The 27,218-nt window shown below is 49.6% G+C and overlaps 1 protein-coding gene across 9 annotated transcripts; it reads right to left on the bottom strand.

Moving 5' to 3' along the window:
• Positions 1–700: 700 nt before the first annotated feature.
• Positions 701–27,218, bottom strand: SPATC1 (spermatogenesis and centriole associated 1). Of its 9 annotated transcripts, none has more exons than XM_081497200.1 (6): positions 25,965–26,252; positions 10,584–10,718; positions 9,518–10,120; positions 8,900–9,412; positions 8,652–8,791; positions 701–1,081 (listed from the first exon to the last, which is right to left on the bottom strand). In XM_081497200.1, the coding sequence occupies exons 1-6, from the start codon at positions 26,167–26,169 to the stop codon at positions 752–754; spliced, it is 1,926 nt and encodes a 641-aa protein (XP_081353326.1). In that variant the 5' UTR covers positions 26,170–26,252; the 3' UTR covers positions 701–751. The 9 variants fall into 9 exon arrangements, with proteins under 9 accessions (XP_081353326.1, XP_081353329.1, XP_081353332.1 ...); XM_081497203.1 differs by having other exon boundaries at positions 8,900–9,016; XM_081497206.1 differs by lacking the exon at positions 25,965–26,252 and adding an exon at positions 18,704–19,088.

Here is a 27,218-nt window from a genome sequence, read left to right as displayed (position 1 = left end):
CAGGTCCTGAAGGGACAAGCACCCTGGCCTACACTCGGCATCCTGCACTCCCCACCAGCCCTCCCCCTCCGAGTCTATAGGTTACCTCCCGTGTCCCCTCCTACCCCACCCCACTCCAGCTCTCCTGTTCTGCTCTCCTTGCAGCATGTGCTGCTCAGCCGCACCCCTTCAGTAGAGGGGAGCTGCCCTCCCAGCTCTGATTCTCCCAGTCTAGTCCCTTCCTGCGGGAGCCTTTGGCCTTGCAGGGCCCCCACCTCCCTGGGCTGCCCAGTGCCCAGGTGTGAGTGAGCCTCTCTCCTGGCTCCCCTCCCTTTAATGTCCCCCTGCCCTTGATGAGGGTCCAGAAGTCATGTCTCCACTCTCCTTGTCCCTGCCTAGTGCAGAGGGAGGCACTCCTGTGCCTACAGCCTCCTCTGGAGCCCACTCTGCCTTCCGGTCTGGGCCCAGGCCTCACCCCGGCCGCCAGCAGGTGGCCAGGGCTGTGCGCACACCACCTGCCAGCTCGGCTCCTTCTCGCTTCCTGCTCTGGCCACTCCAGGCCTCAGGCCATGTGAGGGGAGGTGTGGGGCCTCTGGAACACCCTCTCAGCAAGACAGCTGTCAAACTTTGGTCTTGGGGCTCTCTCCGGGGGCCCGAGGGGCAGGAGCCCTCAGGGCAGACAGGACGGAAGGGCCCCAGAGGAGGTGGCAGCAGCCAGGAGTACGTGCCTGGGCCCAGCGGCCAGTGGCCGAGGGGAGCTTTAATGGTGGTGTCACCAGATGAACATGGGCTTGCCGTCGTCCTGGGCCAGCTGGCTGAGGCAAGAGAGCAGCAGCAGTGCGTCGGTGAGCATGCTGGGGTGCACAGTCTCCACCAGCACGCGCTGCAGGAAGTCCACTGTGTAGGAGCCGCCCTCAGACGCGGCCAGCTCTGGCCGCTCCCGCAGGATGCCGTAGGCATTCACCAGCTGCTCCGTCAGTGCCGGGTGCACCCGCCCATTGTAGCCCAGGCTCTGCAACCGGTTCATGATGCTCACATAGCGCTGCGTGAGCGTCTGGCACAGCTCCTCATCCAGCTTGTGGTCAGTGGGGTTCAGGGAGGCCTGAGGGGACAGCAGCGGTCAGGGACCCTTGGCTCCACCCTGGGCCATGAGCAGGCAAGCATGTGGGGGTGAAGGAGGCTGCAGGGGTGTGGTTCCACCAGGATCACGATCGGAGGGCGGGCCCTGCAAGGAGGTGTCCTGGAGGACCTGGCCGAGGCGCCTCGAGGGGTCCAGGGTGGGGGGAACCCTATGGGCTGAGGCTGAGCACAGAGGTTCCAGCGGCCCCAGCACTGGCTCCATCCACCACCTGGAACCGGACTGAGCTGGGGCCACAAGCAGCAGAGGATGGAGGGCGTGGCTGCTGGTGACGAGACACCAGGGGACCTCTCAAAACCCCCAGGGTTGCCTGATCAGGAAGACGCCTCCCAGGGTCTTTCCCAGGCCTCCTCCTGGGTCCGGCCCTCCTACCTCTCAGGCTTTTCTCCAGGCCCCCCTGTCCCAACACCCCATCCTTAGCACTCTGTGCCCCCACCCTGTGGGGGTCCCTTCCAGCCCTCATGATGTGCTGACAACCCCAGGCCCAGAGCCAAGGCCCTGAGCCCCAGCACTGAGGTCTGCTGTCACTTGGCTGCCGGCTCTGGTGTCTGGGCCTGGGGTCCATCTTCACCTACTTTGTCCCTCCCAGGCCAGCCCTGCACCCCCCTCCCAGCCCCTCCCTCCACGGCCTTCTGGTGCCCTCAGCTTGAAGTTCTGCTGAAGCAATCTCGAGGTTCTTAATTTTTGAACAAGGAGTGCTGTGTTTTCCTGTGCACGTGGTCCTGCAAATTCTGTACCTGTCACTGGTGCCGCTGCCCCCGGGCCCAAGAAACAGTGGGTTGGCAGTGCATGGAGTTGGCTTGGCCACAGAGCCCCTGTGTGGTTCCCGCTGCTCCAGCTCCAGGTCCAGGGCTGACCCAAAAGGCTCCCATTTGGCCCTGCTCACCCTCTGCCCCTGGTTCCCTAGACACCACCTGCTAGGGTCGCCCAGTCCGCTCAAGCATCGCCTTCTCCAGTTAGTTCCGTCTGCCCCTCCCTGGATGGTCGTGTGAGCGGAGCACCAGGCTCATGTTAGGGTTCAGCCAAAGCGACCTCTGACCTCTGGCAGGGGCAACCCTGAGCCACCTTGCAACACTGGGACAGGCCTGTTTTCCTGACCTGGGTTTCATCTGGCTCCATCTGCCGGAGGCCAGCAAGGTGGAGGCTGGAGTGTTGGAGTATTGGCGGAAGTACTGACTTTCTTAAACACTGATAAATTGCCTTACATTCTACCTCCTCTTCTTGCTTCTTCTCTGGAGAGTTGCCATTTACAGCTGTGACTGAAATTGCCCAGTATAAGCAGTAACATCAGGCAGGGTGAAGAGTGGTGGGGAAGGGGAGGACTTGCACAGCCCAGGCGTCTGAAGGTCGAGCTTATTTCCATTTAAATGGGCAGTTTCAAACAACTAAAAACCTCTTTCCACAGTTTGATGTCTACATGGGCAACTAGACTTTACCTTACAATTTAATGTAATCTTTGCCAACTAGATATCAGATGCAGCATTTTAGAGACATAAATATTGTGCTTCTCTGTGTCATGTGCCCATTTTTGAATAGCCATCACACCTGCACCCATGACACAGCAGGAGTGGTGGCTGCAGTCCAGGACAGTTCAGTTAAGTTCAGTTGCTCAGTCAAGTCTAATTCTTTGTGACTCCATGGACTGCAGCACACCAGCCTTCCCTGTCCATCACCATCTCCCAGAGCTTGCTGAAACTCATGTCCATTGAGTCGGTGATGCCATCCAACCATCTTATCCTCTGTCGTCCCCTTCTCCTCCCACCTTCTATCTTTCCCAGCATCAGGGTCTTTTCCAATGAGTTGGTTCTTTGAGTCAGGTGGCCAAAGTGTTGGAGCTTCAGCTTCAGTATCAGTCCTTCCAGTGAATATTCAGGACTGATTTCCTTTACGATTGACTGGTTTGACCTCCTTGCAGTCCAAGGGACTCTCAAGAGTCTTCTCCAACACCATAGTTCAAAAGCATCAATTCTTCAGCAATCAGCCTTCTTTATGGTCCAACTCACATCCATATATGACTACTGGAAAAACCATAGCTTTGACTATTCACAAATTTGTCAGCAAAGTAATATCTTGACTTTTTCATATGCTGTCTAGGTTGGTCATAACTTTTCTTCCAAGGAGCAAGCATCTTTTAATTTCATGGCTGCAGTCACCATCTGCAGTGATTTTGGAGCCCAAGAAAATAAAGTCTGTCACTGTTGCCATTGTTTCCCCATCTATTTTCCATGAAGTGATGGGACTGGATACCATGATCTTCCTTTTTTGAATGTTGAGTTTTAAGCCAGCTTTGAGCTAGCTCCAAGAGTTGGTGACGGACAGGGAAGCTGCAGTCCATGGGGTCCCAAAGAGTTGGACACAGCTCAGCAACTGAACTGAACTGAAGCCAGCTTTTTCACTCTCCTTTCACTTTCATCAGGAAGCTCTTTAGTTCCTCTTTGCTTTCTGCCACAAGGGTGGTATCATCTGCATGCCTGAGGTTATTGATATTTCTCCCGGCAATCTTGATTCCAGCTTCTGCTTCATCCAGCCCAGCATTTCTCATGATGTACTCTGCACATATGTTAAATAAGCAGGGTGACAATATACAGCCTTGACTTACTCCTTTCCCAATTTGGAACCAGTCCATTGTTCCATGTCCAGTTCTAACTGTTGCTTCTTGACCTGCATACAGATTACTCAGGAGGCAGGCAGGTGGTCTGGTATTCCCATCTCTTTAAGAATGTTCCACAGTTTGTTGTGATCCACACAGTCAAAGGCTTTAGCCTAGTCAATGAAGCAGAAGTAGATGTTTTTCTGGAATTCTCTTGCTTTTTGTATGATCTGATGGATGTTCGCAATTTGATCTCTGGTTCTTCTGCCTTTTCTAAATCCAGCTTGAACATCTTGAAGTGCTTGGTTCACGAACCGTTGAAGCCTTGCTTGAATTTTAGCACTACTTTGCTAGTGTGTGAGACGAGTGCAATTGTGTGGTAGTTTGAACATTCTTTGGTATTGCCTTTCTTTGGGATTGGAATGAAAACTGACCTTCCAGTCCTGTGGCCACTGCTGAGTTTTCCAGATTTGCTGGCATATCAAGTGCAGCACTTTCACAGCATCATCTTTTAGGATTTGAAATAGCTCAGCTGGAATTGCATCACCTCCACTAGCTTTGTTCACGGTGATGTTTCCTAAGGCCCACTTGACTTTGCACTCCAGGATGTCTGGCTCCAGGTGAGTGATCACACCATCATGGTTATCAGGGTCATGAAGATCTTTTTTGTATAGTTCTTCTGTGTATTCTTGCTACCTCTTCTTAATATCTTCTGCTTCTGTTAGGTCCATACCGTTTCTGTCCTTTATTGTGCCCATCTTTGCATGAAACGTTCCTTTGGTATCTCTAATTTTCTTGAAGCGATCTCTAGTCTTTCCCATTCTATTGTTTTCCTCTATTTCTTTGCATTCATTGCTGAGGAAAGCTTTCTTATCTATCCTTGCTACTCTTTGGACCTCTGCATTCAGATGGGTATATCTTTCCTTTTTTCCTTTGCCTTTTGCTTCTTTTCTCAGCTATTTGTAAGACCTCCTCAGAACCATTTAGCCTTTTTCATTTCTTTTTCTTGGGGATGGTATTGATCCCTGGCTCCTGTACAGTGTTACAAACCTCTGTCCATAGTTCTTTAGACACTCTATCAGATCTAATACCTTGAATCTATTTCTCACTTCTACTGTATAATCATAAGGGGTTTGATTTAGGTCATCCCTCAATGGTCTAGTGGTTTTCCCTACTTTCTTCAATTTAAGTCTGAGTTTGGCAATAAGGAGTTCATGATCTGAGCCACAGACAGCTTCCAAGACAGGTCAGTTCAGTTCAGTCGCTCAGTCGTGTCCGACTCTTTACAACCGCATGAATCGCAACACGCCAGGCCTCCCTGTCCATCACCAGCTCCAGGAGTTTACCCAAACTCATGTTCATCGAGTCGGTGATGCATCCAACCATCTCATCCTCTGTCGTCTCCTTCTCCTTCTGCCCTCAATCTTTCCCAGCATCAGGGTCTTTTCAAATGAGTCAGTTCTTCGCATCAGGTGGACAAAGTATTGGAGTTTCAGCTTCAACATCAGTCCTTTCAGGACTGATCTCCTTTAAGATAGACCGGTTGGATCTCCTTGCAGTCCAAGGGACTCTCAAGAGTCTTCTCCAACACCACAGTTCAAAAGCATCAATTCTTTGGTGTTCAGCTTTCTTTATAGTCCAACTCTCACATCCATACATGACCACTGGAAAAACCATAGCCTTGACTAGATGGACCTTTGTTGGCAAAGTAATGTCAGCTTTTTAACATGCTGTCTAGGTTGGTCATAATTTTCCTTCCAAGGAGTAAGCATCATTTAATTTCATGGCTGCAATCACCATTTGCAGTGATTTTGGAGCCCAAGATAATAAAGTCAGCCACTGTTTCCACTGATTCCCCATCTATCTGCCATGAAGTGATGGGACCAGATGCCATGATCTTAGTTTTCTGAATGTTGAGTTTAAAGCCAACTTTTTCACTCTCCTCTTTCACTTTCATCAAGAGGCTCTTTAGTTCTTCATTTTTTGCTATAAGTGTGGTGTCATCTGCATATCTGAGGTTATTGATATTTCTCCCGGCAATCTTGATTCTAGCTTGTGCTTCATCCAGCCCAGCATTTCTCATGATGTACTCTGCATATAAATTAAATAAGCAGAGTGACAATATACAGCCTTGATGTACTCCTTTTCCTATTTAGAACCAGTCTGTTGTTCCATGTCCATTTCTAACTGTTGCTTCCTGACCTACATACAGGTTTCTCAAGAGGCAGGTAAGGTGGCCTGGTATTCCCATCTCTTTCAGTTTTTTCCACAGTTTATTGTGATTCACACAGTCAAAGGCTTTGGCATAGTCAATAAAGCAGAAATAGATTTTTTTCTGGAACTCTCTTGCTTTTTCGATGATCCAGTGATGTTGGCAATTTGATCTCTGGTTCCTCTGCCTTTTCTAAAACCAGCTTGAACATCTGGAAGTTCACGGTTCACATATTGCTGAAGCCTGGCTTAGAGAATTTTGAGCATTACTTTGCTAGCGTGTGAGATGAGTGCAATTGTGTGGTAGTCTGAGCATTCTTTGGCATTGCCTTTCTTGGGACTGGAATGAAAAGCAGGACTTTTCCAGTCCTGTGGCCACTGCTGAGTTTTCCAAATTTGCTGACATATTGAGTGTAGCACTTTCACAGCATCATCTTTTACGATTTTGAAATAGTTCAACTGGAATTCCATCACCTCCACTAGCTTTGTTCATAGTGATGCTTCCTAAGGCCCACTTGACTTCACATTCGAGGATGTCTGGCTCTAGGTGAGTGATCACACCATCATGATTGTCTGGGTCATGAAGATCTTTTTTGTATAGTTCTTCTGTGTATCCTTGCCAGCTCTTCTTAATATCTTCTGCTTCTGTTAGGTCCCTATCTTTTCTGTTCTTTATTGTGCCCATCTTTGCATGAAATGTTCCCTTGGTATGTTTAATTTTCTTGAAGAGAGCTCTAGTCTTTTCCATTCTATTGTTTTCCTCTATTTCTTTGCATTCATCACCGAGGAAGGCTTTCTTATCTCTCCTTGCTACTCTTTGGACCTCTGCATTCAGATGGGAATATCTTTCTTTTTCTCCTTTGCTTTTCACTTCTCTTCTTTTCTCAGCTATTTGTAATGCCTCCTCAGACAGCCATTTTGCTTTTTTGCATTTCTTTTTCTTGGGGATGGTCTTGATCCCTGCCTCCTGTACAATGTCACGAACCTCCGTCCATAGTTCATCAGGCACTCTGTCTATCAGATCTAGTCCCTTAAATCTATTTCTCACTTCCACTGTATCATAAGCGATTTGATTTAGGTCATACCTGAATGGTCTAGTGGTTTGCCCACTTTCTTCAATTTAAGTCTGAATTTGGCAATAAGCAGTTCATTATCTGAGCCACAGTCAGCTCCTGGTCTTGTTTTTGCTGACTTTATAGAGCTTCTCCATCTTTGGCTGCAAAGAAAATAATCAATCTGACTTCGGTGTTGACCATCTGGTGATGTCCATGTGTAGAGTCTTCTCTTGTGTTGTTGGAAGAGGTTGTTTGCTATGACCAGTGCGTTCTCTTGGCAAAACTCTATTAGCCTTTGCCTTGCTTCATTCTGTACTCCAAGGCCAAATTTGCCTGTTACTCCAGGTGTTTCCTTGACCAAGACAGGTCAAAGGTCGTCATAGTGGGCCTTGCTGACATCAGCAACACAGGGATAACCCACAGGGCAAAGATGGGAAATCCCCAGCTCAACTTGTAAACCAATGAAAACCTAAACCTTTGAAATAGGTTTTTCTTGGAACTTGACAGACCCTGAAATTCACATTGAAGAGCAAAGGGCCGAGAGGAACTACTACAGTCTGGAAGAAGGATGCCCAGGGTCCCTCTGCCACAGGATTAGGACATCCTCTCCTGGCAAGGCTGGACGGGAGGACCCAGAGCCCACACATGTGGACTGGAGGAGGGAACTGAGGCCGGGATGGCAGCTCCAGCCTTAAACACCTTAAATAAGACTTGAGAACTACAGAAAAATAAAAAGGCAGATAATTCTGGCCACAGGAAAATTAAAAACCTAACCGAAGGACACCTTAACAAACAGAGAAGGCAAGTGCAACCCCGGGGAACTGATGAGCCCACTATAACCGAAGGTCATTTCTGCCCACTCAGACTGAAGCCCACAGCTCATCCACGGAGGAGGACGGCGCGAGAGGAAGGGGCACAGAAGCCTCAGTCCCCGCGGATGAAGGCTGAGAGGCAGAGGCTGCCACGCCCACCAGCGCCCCACCCCCGCGCCCCCTATGGGCGAGTCGGTGGGGAAGGGCGCGCCTTAGCTCATCTTGGGGGGCAGGGACCAAAGGTGTCCAGCCCACGCCCCACCCCGCCAGGCTCCCATTCGTTAGCGCCTAGTAAACGGTGGCGGCAAGGAGAAGTGCCCAGATGCCTTTGGGAAGCACCGTCCTCCGCGTCCCTCATGGGTAGCGGGCTCAGTGGACGGCAGGCTGGGAATGCACTGGAATTAGCCCAGCCTTAATGGCCACCAGGCCGCCAGCTGCTCAGAGGCTCTGAAACCGGCCTCCTCGGTGTCCACCCGTGACTCTTGAGGACTCAGACCCCGCGGGGAAGAAGGCTGAGTTCTCAGTTCTGCCAGCCTGGGGAAGGGCCCTTGGGAGCGGGGCTCGGAGGTCCAGAGGCCACGGCAGTGAAAAGGCCAGGAGCGCACATCTGACCCTGCGGGGCCCTTGCTGCTCTGCCCTCTGGGAAGGCCTCCCATGGGGCTGGGACACAGGCCCCTGCAGCTGGGCACCCTGGACACGTGCTGGCCACTGGACTGAGCACTGGGCTTCCTGCGTCCTGGGCGCCCTCAGATTCTGCTGTGCTCTGTCTGGCTGGCCCCCAGAAGCCCCTTGAGAGCCAGCAAGCTCCTCATCCCTGCAGTGGTGGGCGGGCCCTCCGGTGGCCAGGTGGGACGGGCAGGACACACCTGGATGATCTTCTCCGGAATGTTGGAGACTGTGAAGCCATAGAGCCTCACACGCTCAGGGAAGATGCTGGACAGGATCCTGCGGTCCAGCTGGAAGGCGATCTCCCCCACCAGCCTCTCCCAGGCCAGCTGCTTTGATTCTGGGGACAACAGGGGCGGACAGAGTGGTCAGTGGCTGTGGTCAGCAGCCCAGGGGGTGCCTGGGAGGTCTCCGTGGGCAGCGGAGGGGACCCCAGCCTCGCGCTGACCTTGAGAGCTGTTGGGGAACTTGCTGCTCTTGCGGTGGGCTAGCTTCCGCTCCAACTCCAGGATGCTCTTCTGAGACTGCTCTGGGTTGCGTGGACCATGGGTGTCGGTGACTGAAGCTGGGGAGGACGAGGTTCGCAGGGAGCAGTGGGGGTTGCGCAGAGGGGAGTGGGGGGTGGGCGAGGGCCGGGATGGGGAGTGGTGAGTCCTGGCAGAGGGGTGCGGCATGCTTGAGGGGGTGTAGCTGGTGGTCGCTGGGGGGGTGGGGGTAGGGGCAGAGGCAAGGATGGCGATGTTGGAGGCAGTCAAGACAGGGAGAGAGGCAGGGACCACTTGTCCCTGGGGGCCGTCAGGTTGTGTCTGGGCATCTGAGGTGCCATAGCTGAAGGCTGTCACGGGGCCCGGAGTGCCCAGGGCACCAACAGGGGTGGAGGTCTGGATGGGTGCACCCACAAATGTCATGCCAAGGGGCTCCGGCTCCTGGGTTGGCTGGGGGTGCTCAGTGGAGAGTGGGACTAGTGATGTGTGGGAGGGGTAGAAAGAAGAAGAGGCAGATTAGAGCCAGGCCGGACCAGGGACTGGCCTGGCAGGGCCCACCCCCCCGTCCTCGCATCTGTTACCTTTGGAGGTGGCAGCAGGTCCCCCGCCAGCCGAGGGGTGGGGTCCCGGGGGATATCCTCGGAGCTGCTCTGCCAGCTGCACTTGTGGGGCCTCTGACAGCACCAGATTATTCGTGGGGTTGGCCAGAACGTTCTGAGAGACGCCTAGAGGGGCGGCCATGGAGGTGAGCAGGGGGCTGCTCAGGGAGAGGACCCCTGAGCCTGTCATAGGGGGCATCAGGGGACCAGTGGAGGGCAGGCCCAGGGAGCTGGCCGGTGTGCCCCCTGAGGACACTGCCACGGGGCCCGCCAGGGGGCTGCTGGGCGTCAGGGAGCCGGTGGAGGGCCGGCCCAGGGAGTTGGCTGGTGTGCCCACTTGGGGCACTGCCAGGGGGCTGGCCAGGTGGCTGCTCAGGAGGCTGGTGAGTGGGCTGCTCTGGGAGATGGGCCCCGGGCCGGGCAGCAGCGTGTTGAGAGGGCCTGCCAGGGGGCTCACGATGGGGCCTGCCATGGAGCTGGGCTGCGGGCTGTTTAGCACGTTGGCCAGGGGTGCCAGAGCCACAATCCCCACTTCTTCCAGGACGGGTCCATTTGCTGGTGCCGGGGACGGGGGCAGGAAGACACCTAGGGGACACAGAGAAAGCACTGAGACACCAGGCTCTCTCCCACTGTGGCAGGGCCTGGCCCACGAGGCCCATCTGCCTCTGACGAGCTGACCAACTCTCTCTGAGCCTCACCTCTAGGCGGATCCCACGCGAGGGTCTGGCTCCTCGTCTCTGTCCTCTGAGGGCACCTGCTTCCTCCCAGGATCACCTCCCTAAACGCCTGCCCCTGCTGCCAGGACCTTCCATGCTACCTGCCCCTCAGACGGACCACTGCCCTGAGCTGCTCACCCCTCGCTGAAGAGGGGACGGTCTGAACACACAGGTGGCCAAGCTGACCCCTCTGTGCCCTGGTGGAGAGAGGTGGGCCTGGGACTCCTGACCACTGTCCTCCTAAGGACAGCCGAGCCTCACAACATGAGACACCCTCAGGGGGCCGGAGCTTGAAGTGGCTGGAGCCCAGGGTGTGCCTGGCCCCTGCCTACCTGTCACAGGGGATGCGGGTACAGGAGGGCCTGCTGCTCCCACCCCTGCATGTGGCCTGGGGGCCTGTTTGCCCTTGGTTCCTGAGGAGATTGCCCTGGAATGGCCGAGTGACCGCTGTTTGAGGGAGAAGTCCCCTGGGGAGGGCACAGGAAAGGTTTCTGTGAGGGTGCAGTTTGATGGAAAGCTTCCACATTATAAAAATTAAAAAAGCAGAACATGCTTATTATAGGGAAAGAATGGAAATACAGAAAAGTCAAAAAGCGATGAAAACCACTGGTTGACCTGTCACCCCACAGTGCGTCATATCGCAAAGCTCTGTGTGTGTGGCCTTGAAGACGTTCTCTGCATGGTTATGGGATCAGAGACTGGCAGACCCCTCTGTAAGGAGCTGTGAGGACCTTCTCCATGTGTCTGTGTGGGTCAGGGGCTGGAAGACCCCTCAATGAGGAGCTGTCTACAGAGCTCCAGCCTTCCTGGCCACTCCTGCTGTAGCAGCTCTGTCATTGCCGCTTGAAAGCAGCCATGGACAACGTGGAAACAAATGGATGTGGATCCGTGGCGGCAAAAATTCATGAATGCTAATATTTGAATTTCATGGACTTCTCCTATGTTGTGAAATAGTCCTCTCCTTTGATTTTTCTCTCAGCCCTTTAAAAAAAGGTGAAGCCAGCGGTTCCTGGCTCCCAGGCCACGCACACGTGTGTAGTGACTGTATGTCCCTGTGTCCTTATGTGCCCTGCCTCTGGGAGATGCTCTCTCCAGCTGTGTCATTCTTGGAAAACAGTGCTTATTGTGGCCACAGTGGTTTCCATCTTGTGTACATGCCATTATTTATCGAGCTGATTTCAGTTGGGGGATTCTATTGATTCCAGTTTTCCCAGTGACAAAAATGCTACTATATTAATTTTTGTTATTTTTCTCCCCCTGAAAACAGACATTTTACAGGTTCTCAATGCACATTGCCAAGCCTCTCTGCTTTAAGACCCCTTAGAACATCTGATGTTCCCTTAGAAGTCCTGGGAGTTGTACATTGCTGCTACACCACCAGGATGTCCTGCCAAATATTTTAAGTTTTGTTATTTTTTTCAAACAAATAAATTACAATTTCAGAATCCAGCAGTCTTTGATGATTTCTTGTTTTGACTTTTTGGAATTTTTGCTTTAGGGTTGAGGAGACGGTAAAGCTTATGGCCCAAAGGGAAGAGCCCATGGGGAGGAAGTGTGTGAGGGACTGGGCAGCAGTAGGGCAGAGGTGACAGTGCATAGAGATCCGAGCTGAGTGTCTGTCCTTCTCAGCCTATCTCCTCTTCCAGGAGCCTAGGCTCTGGATGACTCAGGCAGCATCTCCAGGACTCGGGAGAGAAGACAGTCTCTGCACTGCCAGGTCCTCATGGTCTCTGAGACCATCTCACTGACTCCCCCACCACGCCCTTGCCTCTGTCTTTGTGTTGGCTGGTCCCATTGCAATCTGCCTACAATGCGGGAGACCTGGGTTTGATTCCTGGGTTGTGAAGATCCCCTGGAGAAGGGAATGTCTACCCAATCCAGTATTCTGGCCTGGAGAATTCCATGGACTGTATAGTCCATGGGGATGCAAAGAATTGGACACTACTGAGAAACTTTCACTCACTCATTTCTGCCTGGACTGCTCTTCCTGTGTGCATGGTTGGCCCCACACTGCCACTCATCCCTCACGTGAGACCTTCTCAGGGAGGTGTTCCATCCAGAAATGCCAGGTTCCTCCAGGCCACCTGCTCCTTCCCCTCTCCTGACTTCCTTCTTGGCACTTATCTTGCTCTAAGACACTCTACATCAAGTTGCTGGTTTGTCCTGGTTCCCTCAAATTGCATGGAAACTCCATGAAAGCAGGGCTTTTTTTGTGTGCTGCTGTTTCCCTGTGCCTGGAACAGTGCTTGGGCCACAGGAAGTGTTCAATAAATATGAAGAATATGATTATATACGCTGCTGCTGCTGCTGCTAAGTCGCTTCAGTCGTGTCCGACTCTGTGCGACCCCATAGACAGCAGCCCATCAGGCTCCCCCATCCCTGGGATTCTCCACGCAAGAACACTGGAGTGGGTTGCCATTCCCTCCTCCAATGCATGAAAGTGAAAAGTGAAAGTGAAGTCGCTCAGTCGTGTCCGACTCTTAGCGACCCCATGGACTGCAGCCTACCAGGCTCCTCCGTCCATGGGATTTTCTAGGCAAGAGTACTGGAGTGGGGTGCCGTTGCCTTCTCTGATGATTATATATGAGCACAGATGAAACCTGAGATTTAAAAAAGGGTCAGTTTAGAAAGTGAGAGGATGGAAAAATATATTCCATGCAAATGGGAAGCTAAAGAAAGCTGGAGTGGCAATCCTCATATCAGAAAAAATAGACCTTAAAGAATATTACAAGAGATACGGAAGGACACTACATAATGATCAAGGTATCAATTCAAGAGGAAGACATAACAATTGTAAATAACTATGTACCCAACATAGGAGCACCTCAATATATAAGACAAACACTAACAGACATAAAAGGAGAAACTGACAGTAACACAAGAATAGTAGGAGACTTTAACACCCCACTCACACCAATGGACAAATCATCAAAACATAAAATTAATAAGGAAACACAAGTCTTAAATGATACATTAGATGCAATGGATCTCATTGATATCTTCAGGACATTCTATCCAAAGGCGGAAGAATACACCTTCTTCTCAAATGCACATGGAACATTCTCCAGGATAGACCACATCTTGGGTCACAAATCAAACCTCAGTAAATTTAAGAAAATTGAAATCATATTAAGCATCTTCCCCAACCACAAGGATATGAGACTAGATATCAATTACAAGAAAAAAACAGTAAGAAACACAAACACATGGAGATTAAACAACACATTTCTAAATAACCACCAGGTTACTGAAGAAATTAAAAGGGAAATCAAAAAATTTCTAGAAACAAATGACAATGAAAACACAACAACTCAAAACCTATGGGATGCAGCAAAAGCAGTTCTTAGAGGGAAGTTTATAGCAATACAATCCTACCTCAAGAAACAAGAAAAACATTGAATAGACAACCTATTATCTATTAAAACAACTGGAAAAAGAAGAACAAAAAAACCCCCAAAATTAGTAGAAGGAAAGAAATCATAAAGATCTGAGCAGAAATAAATGAAAAAGAAATGAAGGAAACAATAGTAAAGATAAATAAAACTAAAAGCTGGATTTCATCAAAATTAAAAGCTTCTGTGTTTTAAAGCACATTATCAAAAAACTGAAAAGACAAAATGGGAGAAAGTATTTCCAAATCATATATTTGATAAGGGACTTATATCCAGATTATATAAAGAACTCTTACAACTCAATAATAAAAACCAAATAGTCCAATTTAAAAATGGACCAAAGATCTGAACAGACATTTCTCAAGGACGATATGAAAATGGCCAGTAAATACATGAAAAGTTGCTCAACCCATTAGTCATCAGGGAAATGCAAATTAACATCAGAATGATATACCACTTCAAACCCACTAAGATGGCTGTAATCAAAAAGTCAGAAAATAAGTACTGGCAGGATGTGGAGGAACAGAAATGCTCCTACATTGCTGGTGGCTATGTAAAATCATGCAGCTCCACTGGAAAACAACCTGGCAGTTCCTCAAAAAGCTAAATGTAGAGTTATATAGGACACAGCAAATTCACTCCCGGATATATAGTCAAGAGAAATGGAAACTTATGCACACAAAAACTTGTATGTGAAGGCTTCAGTTCAGTTCAGTTCAGTCGCTCAGTCGTGTCCAACTCTTTGCGAGTTGTGAAGGCTTACAGCATCATTATTCATAATAGCCAAAAGGAGGAAACAAAAGTCCATAACTGATGAATGGATAAACGAATGTGGTACATCCATTAATGGAATATTATTCATCCATAAAAACAACTTCCCCCATCTCCCACCTAGAAGTACTGATTCATGCTACAACATGGATAAACCTTGAAAACATTATGCTAAATGAAAGGAGTCAGCCATAAAAGCCACTTATATATGAATCCACTTATATGGAATGTCCAGAACAAACAAATCCATGATAGCAGTGAGTAAATTAGTGGTTGCTTAGAGCTCAGGATGATTGAGTGGTAGGAATGTGATTGCCAAAGGATTTCTTTTTGGGGGTGATGAAAGAGTTCTAAAACTGATTATGGTGGTATTTGTACATATCTGTGCATATATCAAAAATATTAAATTGTACACTTTAAATGGGTGAGTTGTATGGTATGTATGTGAATTATATCTTTGTTTGTTTATTGGCCTTGCCTTGTGGCATGAGGAATCTTAGTTCCCTGACCAAGGATTGAACCTGTGCCCCCTGCATTGGAAACGCAAAGTCTTAACCTTTGGACCACCAAGGAAGTCTCGTGAATTATATCTTAATAAAATTGCTATTAAGAGAGGAGTAACAGGCAAATTTGGCCTTGGAGTACAGAATGAAGCAGGGCAAAGGCTAACAGAATTTTGCCAAGAGAACGCACTGGTCATAGCAAACAGCCTCTTCCAACAACACAAGAGACGACTCTACACATGGACATCAGATGGTCAATACTGAAATCAGATTGATCATATTCTTTGCAGCCAAAGATGGAGAAGCTCTATACAGTCAGCAAAAACAAGACCAGGAGCTGACTGTGGCTCAGATAATGAACTACTTATTGCCAAATTCAGAATTAAATTGAAGAAAGTGGGCAAACCACTACACCATTCATGTATGACCTAAATTAAATCCCTTATGATTATACAGTAGAAGTGAGAAATAGATTCAAGGGATTAGATCTGATAGACAGAGTGCCTGAAGAACTATGGACAGAGGTTCATGACATTGTTTAGGAGGCAGTGATCAAGACCATCCCCAAGAAAAAGAAATACAAAAAGGTAAAATGGTTGTCTGAGGAGGTCTTACAAATAGCTGAGAAAAGAAGAGAAGTGAAAGGCAAAGGAGAAAATGAAAGATATACCTATCTGAATGCAGAGTTCCAAAGACTAGCAGGGAGAGATGAGAAACACTTCATCAGCAATGAATGCAAAGAAATAGAGGAAACCAATAGAATGGGAAAGACTAGAGATCTCTTCAAGAAAATTAGAGACACCAAGGGAATATTTCATGCAAAGATGGGCACAATAAAGGACAGAAATGGTATGGACCTGACAGAAGCAGAAGATATTAAGAAGAGGTAGCAAGAATACACAGAAGAACTATACAAAAAAGATCTTCATGACCCGGATAACCACAATGATGTGATCACTCACCTAGAGCCAGACATCCTGGAATGTGGTCAAGTGGGCCTTAGGAAGCATCACCATGAACAAAGCTAGTGGAGGTGATGGAATTCCAGTTGAGCTATTTCAAATCCTAAATGATTCTGTGAAAGTGCTGCACTCAATATGCCAGCAAATTTGGAAAACTCAGCAGTGGCTACAAGACTGGAAGGGTTCAGACTTCATTACAATCCGAAAGAAAGACAATGCCAAAAAATGTTCAAACTACTGCACAATTGCACTCATCTCACACGCTAGTAATGCTCAAAATTCTCCAAGCAAGGCTTCAACGGTACTTGAACCAAGAACTTCCAGATGTTCAAGCTGGATTTAGAAAAGGCAGAGGAACCAGAGATCAAATTGCCAACATCTGTTGGATCATAGAAAAAGCAAGAGAGTTCCAGAAAACCATCTACTTCTGCTTCATTGACTGCCAAAGCCTTTGACTGTGTGGATCACAATAAACTGTGGAAAATTCTGAAAGAGATGGGAATACCAGACCACCTGACCTGCCTCTTGAGACATCTGTATGCAAGTCATGAAGCAACAGGTAGAGCTGGACATGGAACAACAGACTGGTTCCAAATTGGGAAAGGAGTACATCAAGGTTGTATATTGTCACCCCGCTTATTTAACTTATATGCAGAGTGAGTGAGTGAATGAAAGTTGCTCAGTTGTTTCCAACTCTTTGCGACCCCATGGAGTATGCAGTCCATGGAATTCTCCAGGCCAGAATACTGAAGTAGGTAGCCTTTCCCTTCTCCAGGGGATCTTCTCAACCCAGGGATCAAACCCAGGTTTCCTGAACTGCAGGTGGATTCTTTACCAGCTTAGCAGCAAGGGAAGCCCTATATGCAGAGTACATAATTCAAAATGCCTGGCTTGATGAAGCACAAACTAGAATCAAGATTGCTGGGAGAAATATCAATAACCTCAGATATGCAAGTGACACCACCCTTATGGCAGAAAGTGAAGAGGAACTGAAGAGACTCTTGATGAAAGTGAAAGAGGAGAGTGAAAAAACTGGCTTAAAACTCAACATTCAAAAAATGAAAATCATGACATCTGGTCCCATCACTTCATGGGAAATAGATGGGGAAACAATGGAAACAGTGACAGACTTTATTTTCTTGGGCTCCAAAATCACTGCAGATGGTGACTGCAGCCATGAAATTAAAAGATGCTTGCTCCTAGGAAGAAAAGCTATGACAAACCTTTGTAGTGTATTAAAAAGCAGAGATACTGCTTTGCAGATAAATGTCAGTCTAGTCAAAGCTCTGGTTTTTCCAGTAGTCATGTATGAATGTGAAAGTTGGACCATAAAGAACACTGAGCGCCAAAGAATTGATGCTTTTGAACTATGGTGTTGGAGAAGACTCTTGAGAGTCCCTTGGACTGCAAGGAGATCCAACCAGTCCATCCTCAAGGAAATCAGTCCTGAATATTCATTGGAAGGACTAAAGCTGAAGCTGAAGCTCCAATACTTTGGCCACCTGATGGGAAAAACTGACTCATTTGAAAAGACCCTGATGCTGGGAAAGATTGAAGGCAAGAGAAGGGTCCAAGAGAGGATGAGATGGTTGGATGGCATCACTGACATGAGTTTGAGCAAGCTCTGGGAGTTGGTGATGGCCAGGGAAGCCCGGCATGCTGCAGTCCATGGGGTTGCAAAGAGTCAGACACGACTGAGCCACTGAACTGAACTGAAAATTGTTATTAACAAAAAGACTCATTGGAGGCATTTAGGGTTGCAGTAAAGACACAAGCAAGGTTCAGGGGCCAATTTAAGTGCATCCCTGGATGGCACTGCACGCTCTGTGGGTACAGCTCCTGGGGGAGAGTGTGTCCACTGCTTGGAGCCAAGACTGTTGTGGCCTCAGTCGTGGACACAGTGTCCACAGGTTTTTGACCCATAACGGTCAGTAACGAGAATCTCAGGAGCGGCCTGTTAAAATTTTGGCTGGGGGGTGGGGACACTTGAAAGCACAGAGTCCTCACCACAAGACTACAGGGGAATTCCCATGAACAGGAGTGTCCGGAGCCAACAGTGTCCTGGATCCCAGATAAGGGAAGGGAAGTCGCTCAGTCGTGTCCGACTCTTTGCGACCCCGTGGACTGTAGCCTACCAGGCTCCTACGTCCATGGGATTCTCCAGGCAAGAATACTGGAGTGGTTTGCCATTTCCTTCTCCAGGGGATCTTACCGACCCAGGGATCGAACCTAGGTCTTCCCACATTGGAGGCAGACGCTTTAACCTCTGAGCCACCAGGGAAGTCCAGGATCCCAGATAAGCCTTGGTTTAATGGATTTCAGTCCTACAGTTTTGTATTCTCAAGCAAAAGGTGCAGGTGATTGATTGTTTTAATCTTATTATAATTTACGTTTTACTGATTTAGATTTGTGAGTCGAAATGTTTCTAGGTACTTTACTACATGTTGTTATTGTTTAATTAATTTGTATCTGATTCTTTTGCAGTCCCACTGGACTATAGCCTGCCAGGCTCCTCTGTCCATGGGATTTCCCAAGCAAGAATACTGGAGTGTGTTGCCATTTCCTTCTCCAGGGGATCTTCCTGACCCAGGGATAGAAGACACATCTCCATTTGGCAGGTGGGTTCTTTACCGCTGAGCCACCAGGGAAGTCCCATATTACTACATACAGTATTAAAAACTTAAAAGAGAGCTTAGATTCACTGCACTTATTTATTTTATACATAAGAATTATTTAGGGTTCAGGAAGCTTTGTTTGTTACATCGGATAATTAAAGTGTTTTTTTGTTTGTTTGTTTGTTTTAAAGCAAATGTCTTATATTTACCAATGCAGTTTACAGTGTTTCCTACTCGGGTCTCCTGCCCCTCATCGCGTCTGTCAGCACGTGGCCGCCATATGCTCTCGGCCGAGTCCAAGCGTCTTCTCCCCAGTCGGCCTCAGGCTCTGGGCGGCTGAGCCTCCGCAGCCATTGCTCCCAGGCCTGCCCACCGCCCGCGGCTTCGAAGGCCTCGGAACCTGCCTCCCGCTCGAGAATGCCGGTCCCACGAGGACCCGGCCGGGCCCACACCCGGGTAAGGGCGGCCGGGCCACCGAGATCCCAGTCCTCATGGGGACGGAGACGTGGGACAGTCGAGGTGGCAGAGGTCCAGCTGGGTGCCCGGAGAGGGTTGGGCGCCCTCGTGGGCCCTGACGGGGCGGGGCGCGAGCGTAGGGGCGGAGCCAGGGTAAGAGGTCAGCTCGAGGGGCGGGGCCTGTGGGCGGAGCTATCGTCCCGGGGCTGCCCTGGAGGCGGGGCCAGAGAGTCTAGGAGGTAAAGAATTGCTTAAGGCCGAACCCCGGGAGGCCCAAATGACCAGTGAGCAAGGGCTGCCAGAGCCAAGGTTCAGAGGGCCAGAGGGCGGGAGGACGAAAGAGAGGAAGGTATTGACAGATCCTGAGAGGCAGCGGGTTCTGAGGTGGGGGCAGAGGTCCCGAAAGGGAGGCAAGGGCTGAGGGTGAGCTGGGGTCCTGAGAGGGGTGGGGGGGTTCTGAATGGGTGGGTCCTGAGAAGGGAAGTTCTGAGGGGGGAGGATTCTGAGGGAGAAGGATTCTGAACGGGGAGATTCTGATGGCGGGTGGGTCCTGAGAGGGGTGAGGGTTCTGAGGGGAGGTGAATTCCGAGGGAGGACGAGTCCTGAGGGGGCTGGTTCTGAAGGGAGACAAGGGTTCCAAAAGGAAGGCAGTTCCTGAGGGAAGGATGGCTTCCCACTAGGGGTGGAGCTGGGCGGGTTAAATCCCTAGGGTGGGGTGTTGGGTCAGGGGTGGGGTGTAGGGTTGGAGTGGGGGGATGGGGTAGTATTAGGCCCAAGGTAGGAAATTGGGACTTGGGGGAGGATGGGTCTTGATGGGGGGACGACAAGAACACAGTTCCTGAGGTGAGGAAGGAGGCCCTGACCAGGTGACAAGGTAAAGACCTTTGGTTAGTGAAAGCTCCGGATTAGGGGGAGGGGGATGGAGTTTGTGTGGAGCAGGGCTGGTAAAAGGCCTTTTGAAAAGTGGGAAAAGACAGCTACCTGCCTGAGGAAACTATTCTCTCCATTTTCTCATTCACTCTTCACCTCACTTGGTGGGCCTTTCCTACTTACAGTGGGGTTGAAGTCACTCTAGTCAAGGTTAATAATGCCAAACCATTAGCACTTTTCTTGCTTGACCTCTCAGGCAGCCTTTATACTGTTGACAATTCTGTCCCCTTTGAAGCTGTCTCTTGGCATAGTGGTGACATTACATTTTCGAGGTTTCCCTTGTCTGTCTGAATGCTCCTTTGCCAGCTTCTCTACCTGTCCTGACTCAAGACTTGTTCTCACAACCTCTTCTTACTGTTCCTCTCTCTTCGCAAATAGTCTCAACCACTCCTGTGACTTCAGTTATCAAGGACTCTTGGATCTTTTCTCTCTAGCCCTGATTTCTCCTTTGAGCCTCAGGCTCATATCTCCACTCCCTCCTAGATGCTGCAGGTGGCTGTCATGAGAATATCTTAGAGCAAAATACAACTTATTCTCTTCTTCCAAGATTGGATTTCCTTCTCCCAGGCTCACCCTTACTGAGAGCACTAGTGGAGGCTTATATATGATATGTCAATATAGTTAAAAGTTATCAATCAAGCTAACAAACTATTAAATTATGTTCTACCTGCTTACCTGAAAAATAAAGCTCTGTGACAACCTGGAAGGTCAGATTTGATAGGACTCTTGTACTCCCTGGGGTTCTGTGCCAGAATGTGGTGGCCTGGGGAGAGCCACCCCCTGGCCCCTGGGCCTCATCCTACACCCCTTCTCTTCCCACCTGGGCTCTGTCCTGCACCATGAGGGGCCTGGCACACATGATGTGAGCACCCACAAGCCCAAGCTGACATCCTGTGTTCCTCCTAATGGGAGAAGGGTCAGAGGACTAGACTGGAGGGTTTAGGAGGTCGTGCTGTGCACAAGAGTAAGGAAAGAGAAGAGTAGGCCCAGAAAGAGGAATCAAAGATCAAGTTCATAAGAGCATATTGAGACTAAGAGCCTGACTCTATGAGGAAGGCCAAGCACAAGGAACGGGCAGGGGGAACAGGCAGGGTGGGGAGGTGAGCGGCCGAAGATCCGCTGAGGCAGCTGCAGAGATCTGCCCTGGCTGCTGTGGGAATGGAGGGCTCTGCGGTTCCAGGAAGTGATGCCCTCAGTCCCCTCAGCCAGAGCAACAGACACATTCTGGACTCTCATTCCTCACATCTGAGCTGTTCATTTTCTTACTAAGTCACTTGAATCAGTCTCTCTCCACCGCTAGTTCACACCATCATCTCCTACCTGAATGACTCAAGAGCCGCAGTCTAATCCATTTTCCTACCTTACTCTCATCTCCCTTGACTCCATTTCCCCACAGCAGCGGGAATGGTCTTTCGGAAGCATAAATATGATTACTCCTTGTAGGAACCCACCAGTGTCTGCTCATTGCCTTTGGGATTAAGTCCAAGCTCCTCAGTATGTCATTCGCAGTCCTCGGTATCTGAGCGCTGCTGGCATCTAACTCCATCAGCACCTCTAACTGACCCCAAGTCCCTCATGTACACTCACAAATGCAAGCAGTACACACATACCTCACATTAGCACACATACCTCACACTAGCACACATAACATAAACACACTCTAATACCCACACACCACACACTCATACATGTCCCACACTAAAACACACATTCACAAACGTACTTACACATACTATTCTATTCTATCAAAGTACATGATTATCCACATACTATAAACATAGCAACTCAAGACACTCACATATACCACGCATACTGCACTCACACATTCACACACACACACCTTTTTTCATACTTGTACAACACACACTCCCAAGGCGCACATACTATACATACTAGTTGCTTACCCACCTATACCACACACTCCACACATATATCACACTATACACTCACAGGTCATACACACTAACACCATGTTCACATGTCACACACACCCCACTCCATACCCACACTCACACACTAAACAACATGAACACACCACAGGCTTTAACAGCACAATCTGTTTCTCACTCCTGCAACCTTTGGCCCAGGCCTTTGCACAGACTGTTCCTCCTCCTGGAATGTCCCTTTCCCCCTTCAGGGCCAGCTGTCTGGGCTCATCACCAGAAATCTTTTCCTAACCCTCCAAGCTTGACCCTTCAGGGTTGGGAGAGCAGAAGTGGTCCAACAATTCTCTCAAGAACAAAACCTAAAAGAAGAAGGCTTGCTTGGTTAGCTTGGGAGTTGCGAATCACAGGCTAATTTCTTAAAGTGTTCAGTTCAGTTCAGTTGCTCAGTTGTGTCCAACTCTTTGTGACCCCCACGGACTGCAGTATGCCAGGCTTCCCTGTCCATCACCAACTCTGGGAGCTTACTCAGACTCATGTCCATTGAGCTGGTGATGCCATCCAACCTTCTCATCCTCTGTCGTCCCCTTCTCCTCCTGCCTTCAATCTTTCCCAGCATCAGAGTCTTTTCAAATGAGTCAGTTCTCCGCTTCAGGTGGCCAAAGTATTGGCGTTTCAGCTTCAGCATTAGTCCTTCCAATGAATATTCAGGACTGATTTCCTTTAGGATGGACTGATTGGATCTCCTTGCTGTCCAACAGACTCTCAAGAGTCTTCTCCAACACTACAATTCAAAAGCATCAATTCTTCAGTGCTCAGCTTTCTTTATAGTCCAACTCTCACATCCATACACGACTACTGGAAAAACCAAAGCTTTGACTAGATGGACCTTTGTTGGCAAAGTAATGTCTCTGCTTTTTAATATGCTATCTAGGTTGGTCATAGGACTTCCCTCGTGGCTCAGACAGTAAAGCGTCTGCCTATAATGTAGGAGACCCGGGTTTGATCCCTGGGTTGGGAAGATCCCCTGGAGAAGGAAATGGCAACCCACGCCAGTACTCTTGCCTGTAAATTCCCATGGGCGAAGGAGCCTGGTAGGCTACAGTCCATAGGGTCGTAAAGAGTCGGACACGATTGAGCGACTTCACTTTCTTTCTTTCACTTTCTAGGTTGGTCATAACTTTTCTTCCAAGGAGTAAACGTCTTTTAATTTCATGGCTGCAATCACCATCTGCAGTGATTTTGGAACCCAAGAAAATAAAGTCTGTCACTGTTTCAATTGTTTCCCCATCTATTTGCCATGAAGTGATGGGACCAGATGCCATGATCTTAGTTTTCTGAATGTTGAATTTTAAGCCAACTTTTTCACTTCCTCTTTCACTTTCATCAAGAGGCTCTTTAGTTCTTCTTCGCTTTCTGCCATAAGTGTTGTATCATCTGCGTATCTGAGGTTACTGATATTTCTCTTGGTAATCTTGATTCTAGCTTGTGCTTCATCCAGTCCAGTATTTCTTGTGATGTACTCTGTATATAAGTTAAATAAGCAGGGTGACAATATACAGCCTTGACGTACTCCTTCCGCAATTTGGAACCAGTCTGTTGTTCCACGTCCAGTTCTAACTGTTGCTTCTTGACCTGCATACAGATTTTTCAGGAGGCAGATCAGGTGGTCTGGTATTCCCATCTGTTTAAGAATTTCCACAGGTTGCTGTGATCCACACAGTCAAAGGCTTTGAAATAGTCAATAAAGCAGAAATAGATGTTTTTCTGAAACTCTCTTGCTTGTTCGATAATCCAGTGCATGTTGGCAATTTGATATCTGGTTCCTCTGCCTTTTCTGAAACCAGCTTGAACATCTGGAAGTTCACGGTTCACGTACTGTTGAAGCCTGGCTTGGAGAATTTTGAGCATTACTTTGCTAGCGTGTGAGATGAATGCAATTGTGTGGTAGTTTGAGCATTCTTTGGCATTGCCTTTCTTTGGGATTGGAATGAAAAGCAGGACTTTTCCAGTCCTGTGGCCACTGCTGAGTTTTCCAAATTTGCTGGCATATTGAGTGCAGCACTTTCAAAACATCATCTTTTAGGATTTGAAATAGTTCAACTGGAATTCCATCACCTCCACCAGCTTTGTTCGTAGTGAAGCTTCCTAAGGCCCACTTGAGTTCGCATTCCAGGATGTCTGGCTCTAGGTGAGTGCTCACACCATGGTGATTATCTGGGTCATGAAGATCTTTTTTTGTATAGTTCTACTGTGTATTCTTGCCACCTCTTCTTAATATCTTCTGCTTCTGTCAGGTCCATACCATTTCTGTCCTTTATTGTGGCCATCTTTGCATGAAATATTCCCTTGGTATCTCTAATTTTCTTGAAGAGATCTCTAGTCTTTCCCATTCTATTGAAGTGCAACATTTCTTAAATATTGTATCTCCCCGAGCATATCATTTTTGTTGCCCTGTCTGTTGTCTCGGAATCATGGATGGTAGACCCTTTCAGAGGAGAGGGAACTTTGTGCTTGTGACCAGTAAGGGAGGACTGTGAAGCCCAGTTCCAGACCACAGCGAGGCTGGGAGGTGGGAAACCCAGTGGGCAGAAAGCAGGGGGAGGCAGCTTCCAACTGGTACTGGACTGTAGGGGAAGGAGCCCAGACCTGAGGGGGAGTAGCCTCAGGTCAAAAGGTCAAGTTCTTAATCAGAAGCATGCCTAGTTTAGAGTGAGCTGAGTTCCAGGGATTCCTTGGCCTGATTACCACTTCTAGTGAATAGGGAAAAGCCCAGGTGGGCAGGCTGGCTGGAGGGCAGGGCCTGAACTAGCCTAGGAGCTGAGACCGGGTAGGATGACCCCACTGAAGGTGTCCTTGGAACTCAGAAAGAGAAGGGTTATCAGTCCCAAGTGCCATGCAGCGACTTCCCTGGCAGTCCAATGGTTAAGACTTTGCCTTCCAATGCAGGGGACATGAGTTCGATTTCGATCCTTGGTCAGAGAGCTAAGACCACACATACCTCGTAGCCAAATAACCAAGTGGCACACAGAGTTTGAGAAGGATGCGGCACCTAGGAAGCCACCTGTGACCTTTCTAGAACAGCGGAGTGTCAAGGTCCGCTGCAGAGCTATAGAGCCTTAAGCAGTAGAGACTGAAAGAGCAGAGTCCTCTTTCAGTGAAGGAGGCTGGCTTCACACCTGTTGATGAGCAGAGTGGAGGTGGGGGCAGCAGGATGGCAAGGAACAGGGCCTTTGATGGAGTGGGGTCTCCACAGGGGTGCGTGGACACCAAGTGTGGGTGCAGAAGTGCTCCTGGGAAGGAGGCACACAGCCTTATCCAGGACAGGAAGGACGTTGTAGAGACAGAGAGGATGTGGATATAACAAATGTGAAGGCATTTCGTCACCTCCTCACCAGCATGCTGTGACAGCCTATGGCCACACCCTGGGCAGGTCTCCCTCTGATTGCTTCAATACCAGCCACTCCATGCCCACAGCTTTCTGTTCTCTTGGTGCATCCCTTTTTGCCATCCCCACACTCAACTGTGCAGCCTCTCTGGCTTCCTGGCCTCTAAACACCCTCCTGGCCCAGTCCCTAAGCTCCAGGCCTAACCCTGAAGGTCATCACTTTAACTGCTTTTCTGCAAACGCCTCTAACTTCTTTGCCAGTTTTTCTGTCTCATCCCACTCTCAACACCCTCTCCAGCCCCAGGGGTATCACGCGTTAGTGATTTCAAACCTCAAGCTTCGGTTCTGGTTTCTCTCCTTGGCTTTTAGACTCAGGTGGCTAGTTGCCTTCTGCTCTCCTCGGAGTGGAGAGGAACAGGGGAGAGGCCTGGGGTACTGAGGGAGGGGCGGAGGGGAGGGTGGAGGGGCGAGGTGGAGAAGCTGAGGGTGGGTGCTGTGTCGGGTCCCGTGGGGCAGCATGTTTGGATTTCAGGGCTGGAAAATTCAATCTGTGGAGCTGCTTGCAAGTTCACCTGAGGGGAGGGTTTGGACAAGGGTTCCTGCTGTCAGGCGAATGGGGCTGGTACCTAGTTTTGTCCTTTTATCTTGACTGTCCTGTGTCCTCGCCTCCCCTCACCAGGGGGCCTGCTGACCCCATGTTTGTTGCTGTCTACGCCCTTCTCCCCAGACCTGAACACACAGACTCCCTCCCTTATGGTTGCGGTCTCACCCTTCCCTCCCTGCTTTTCTTGAACTCAGGCCTCTTGCAGTTACCCTGGTGTGGAGAAGCGCTGGCCGCCGCCTCACTGAGCCCACTGCTGAACCCGCTGATGCCCAGGCCACCCGCCTGTGTCTTGATCGCTGACTTGAGCTCGTAATTCTCCCGAATGAGCCGCACCAGCTTCTTCAGTTCCTCATTTTCCCGCACCAGCCTCTCGATCTGATGCCGAAGCCCCTCATAATTGGTGAGTAGAGACATGCCCCAGGGCAGCGGGAAGGGTGCGGCCCTCAGGAGGGCGCTGCACCTGGAGGCTGCCCAGGGCCTCGGGCCTCGCCCGGGCTGGAGGAGGGCACCAGAGTTTGCAAGTTGCAAGGCTGGCCCAGTGGGCCTGGGTATTGTGAGGTCAGAGGCTGCACCTCCTCCGTGCTCTCTCTGCTCTAACAGGCTCAGCTCTCCAAGCCTACAGGCCTATGTGCCAGCCCCCTGTAGCCTGGAATGTTCCACCCCTTCCCTGTCCAGCCAGCGTTCCTCTCAAGGTGCCTCCCCTGTGGAGCTTCCCCATCGCCGCTCTCTAGGCTACCCCCACAGACATGTCCTCTGTCACAGCACTTGCCTGGGCCTATGCAGTTAGCTCCTTAGCCTGTTTCACTCACTTCACATCGAGGGCAAGGACTGTGTGACTCACCAGCATCCAGCAAAGGCCCAGGTACCGTGAAGGTAGATGACCAGTGAACATCTGTTGAATGAAAACTCGTCACCTTCCTTCCTAGAGTGGGTGCCCTTTCCTCGGGATCTTGGATTTAGTTGTCAACCTCCTCTTGGAGACATTCTGTCTTGGACACCTGGACACCCGGCGATGCTTTCTTCTGGCTCCAGGCACTCAGAGCCTTTCTCTGGCGGCTGGCCCAGGGGCTCCCTTGTCCAGGTACTCGGCTCCCTACAGGTTGGAGTTTCCATTTCTGTTAACTCAGCTCCCCTATTCCAAATTCCCCTGCGGTGCCCCTCCTGTGCCCATTATTCTCTGGATTCTTGAATTTTCCTATTGTCCTTCAAGAACCCAAGACTGCATTCCTTATCAGCTTCTAAGAACGCAGATCTCTGAGTCCTTATAGCACTTCCCCCTTTTAGAGCCATCTACTAAGAAATTTGCAGGTCTGAACTTGGCAGCTGAGTGGGGCCATGTCCTTGTGACCTCCACTGGCTCTGTGAGTATCTGCTCTTGAACAGGAGGAGGTGGTGACATCTTGGTATAAGCCAGAGCGCTCATGCTTGACAGGAGAGTCAGGGTGAGGATGGAGTCGAAGATC

The sequence above is a fragment of the Giraffa tippelskirchi genome, chromosome 6 (genome assembly GCF_054371585.1).
Source record: "Giraffa tippelskirchi isolate mGirTip1 chromosome 6, T2T-mGirTip1v1.2.pri, whole genome shotgun sequence".
Lineage (NCBI taxonomy): Eukaryota > Metazoa > Chordata > Mammalia > Artiodactyla > Giraffidae > Giraffa > Giraffa tippelskirchi.
This window is presented reverse-complemented; position numbering and strand designations above follow the sequence as displayed.

Bases quoted from the DNA above. Each gene is read 5' to 3' on its own strand.
- SPATC1 (XM_081497200.1), bottom strand. From the start codon at position 26,169: ATGTCTCTACTCACCAATTATGAGGGGCTTCGGCATCAGATCGAGAGG. The intron at 10,719-25,964 runs GTAACTGCAAGA...TGCCCTCCCCAG, and splicing joins CAGCGCTTCTCCACACCAGG to GGGACTTCTCCCTCAAACAG. The intron at 9,413-9,517 runs GTAACAGATGCG...ACACATCACTAG, and splicing joins ACCTGCTGCCACCTCCAAAG to TCCCACTCTCCACTGAGCAC.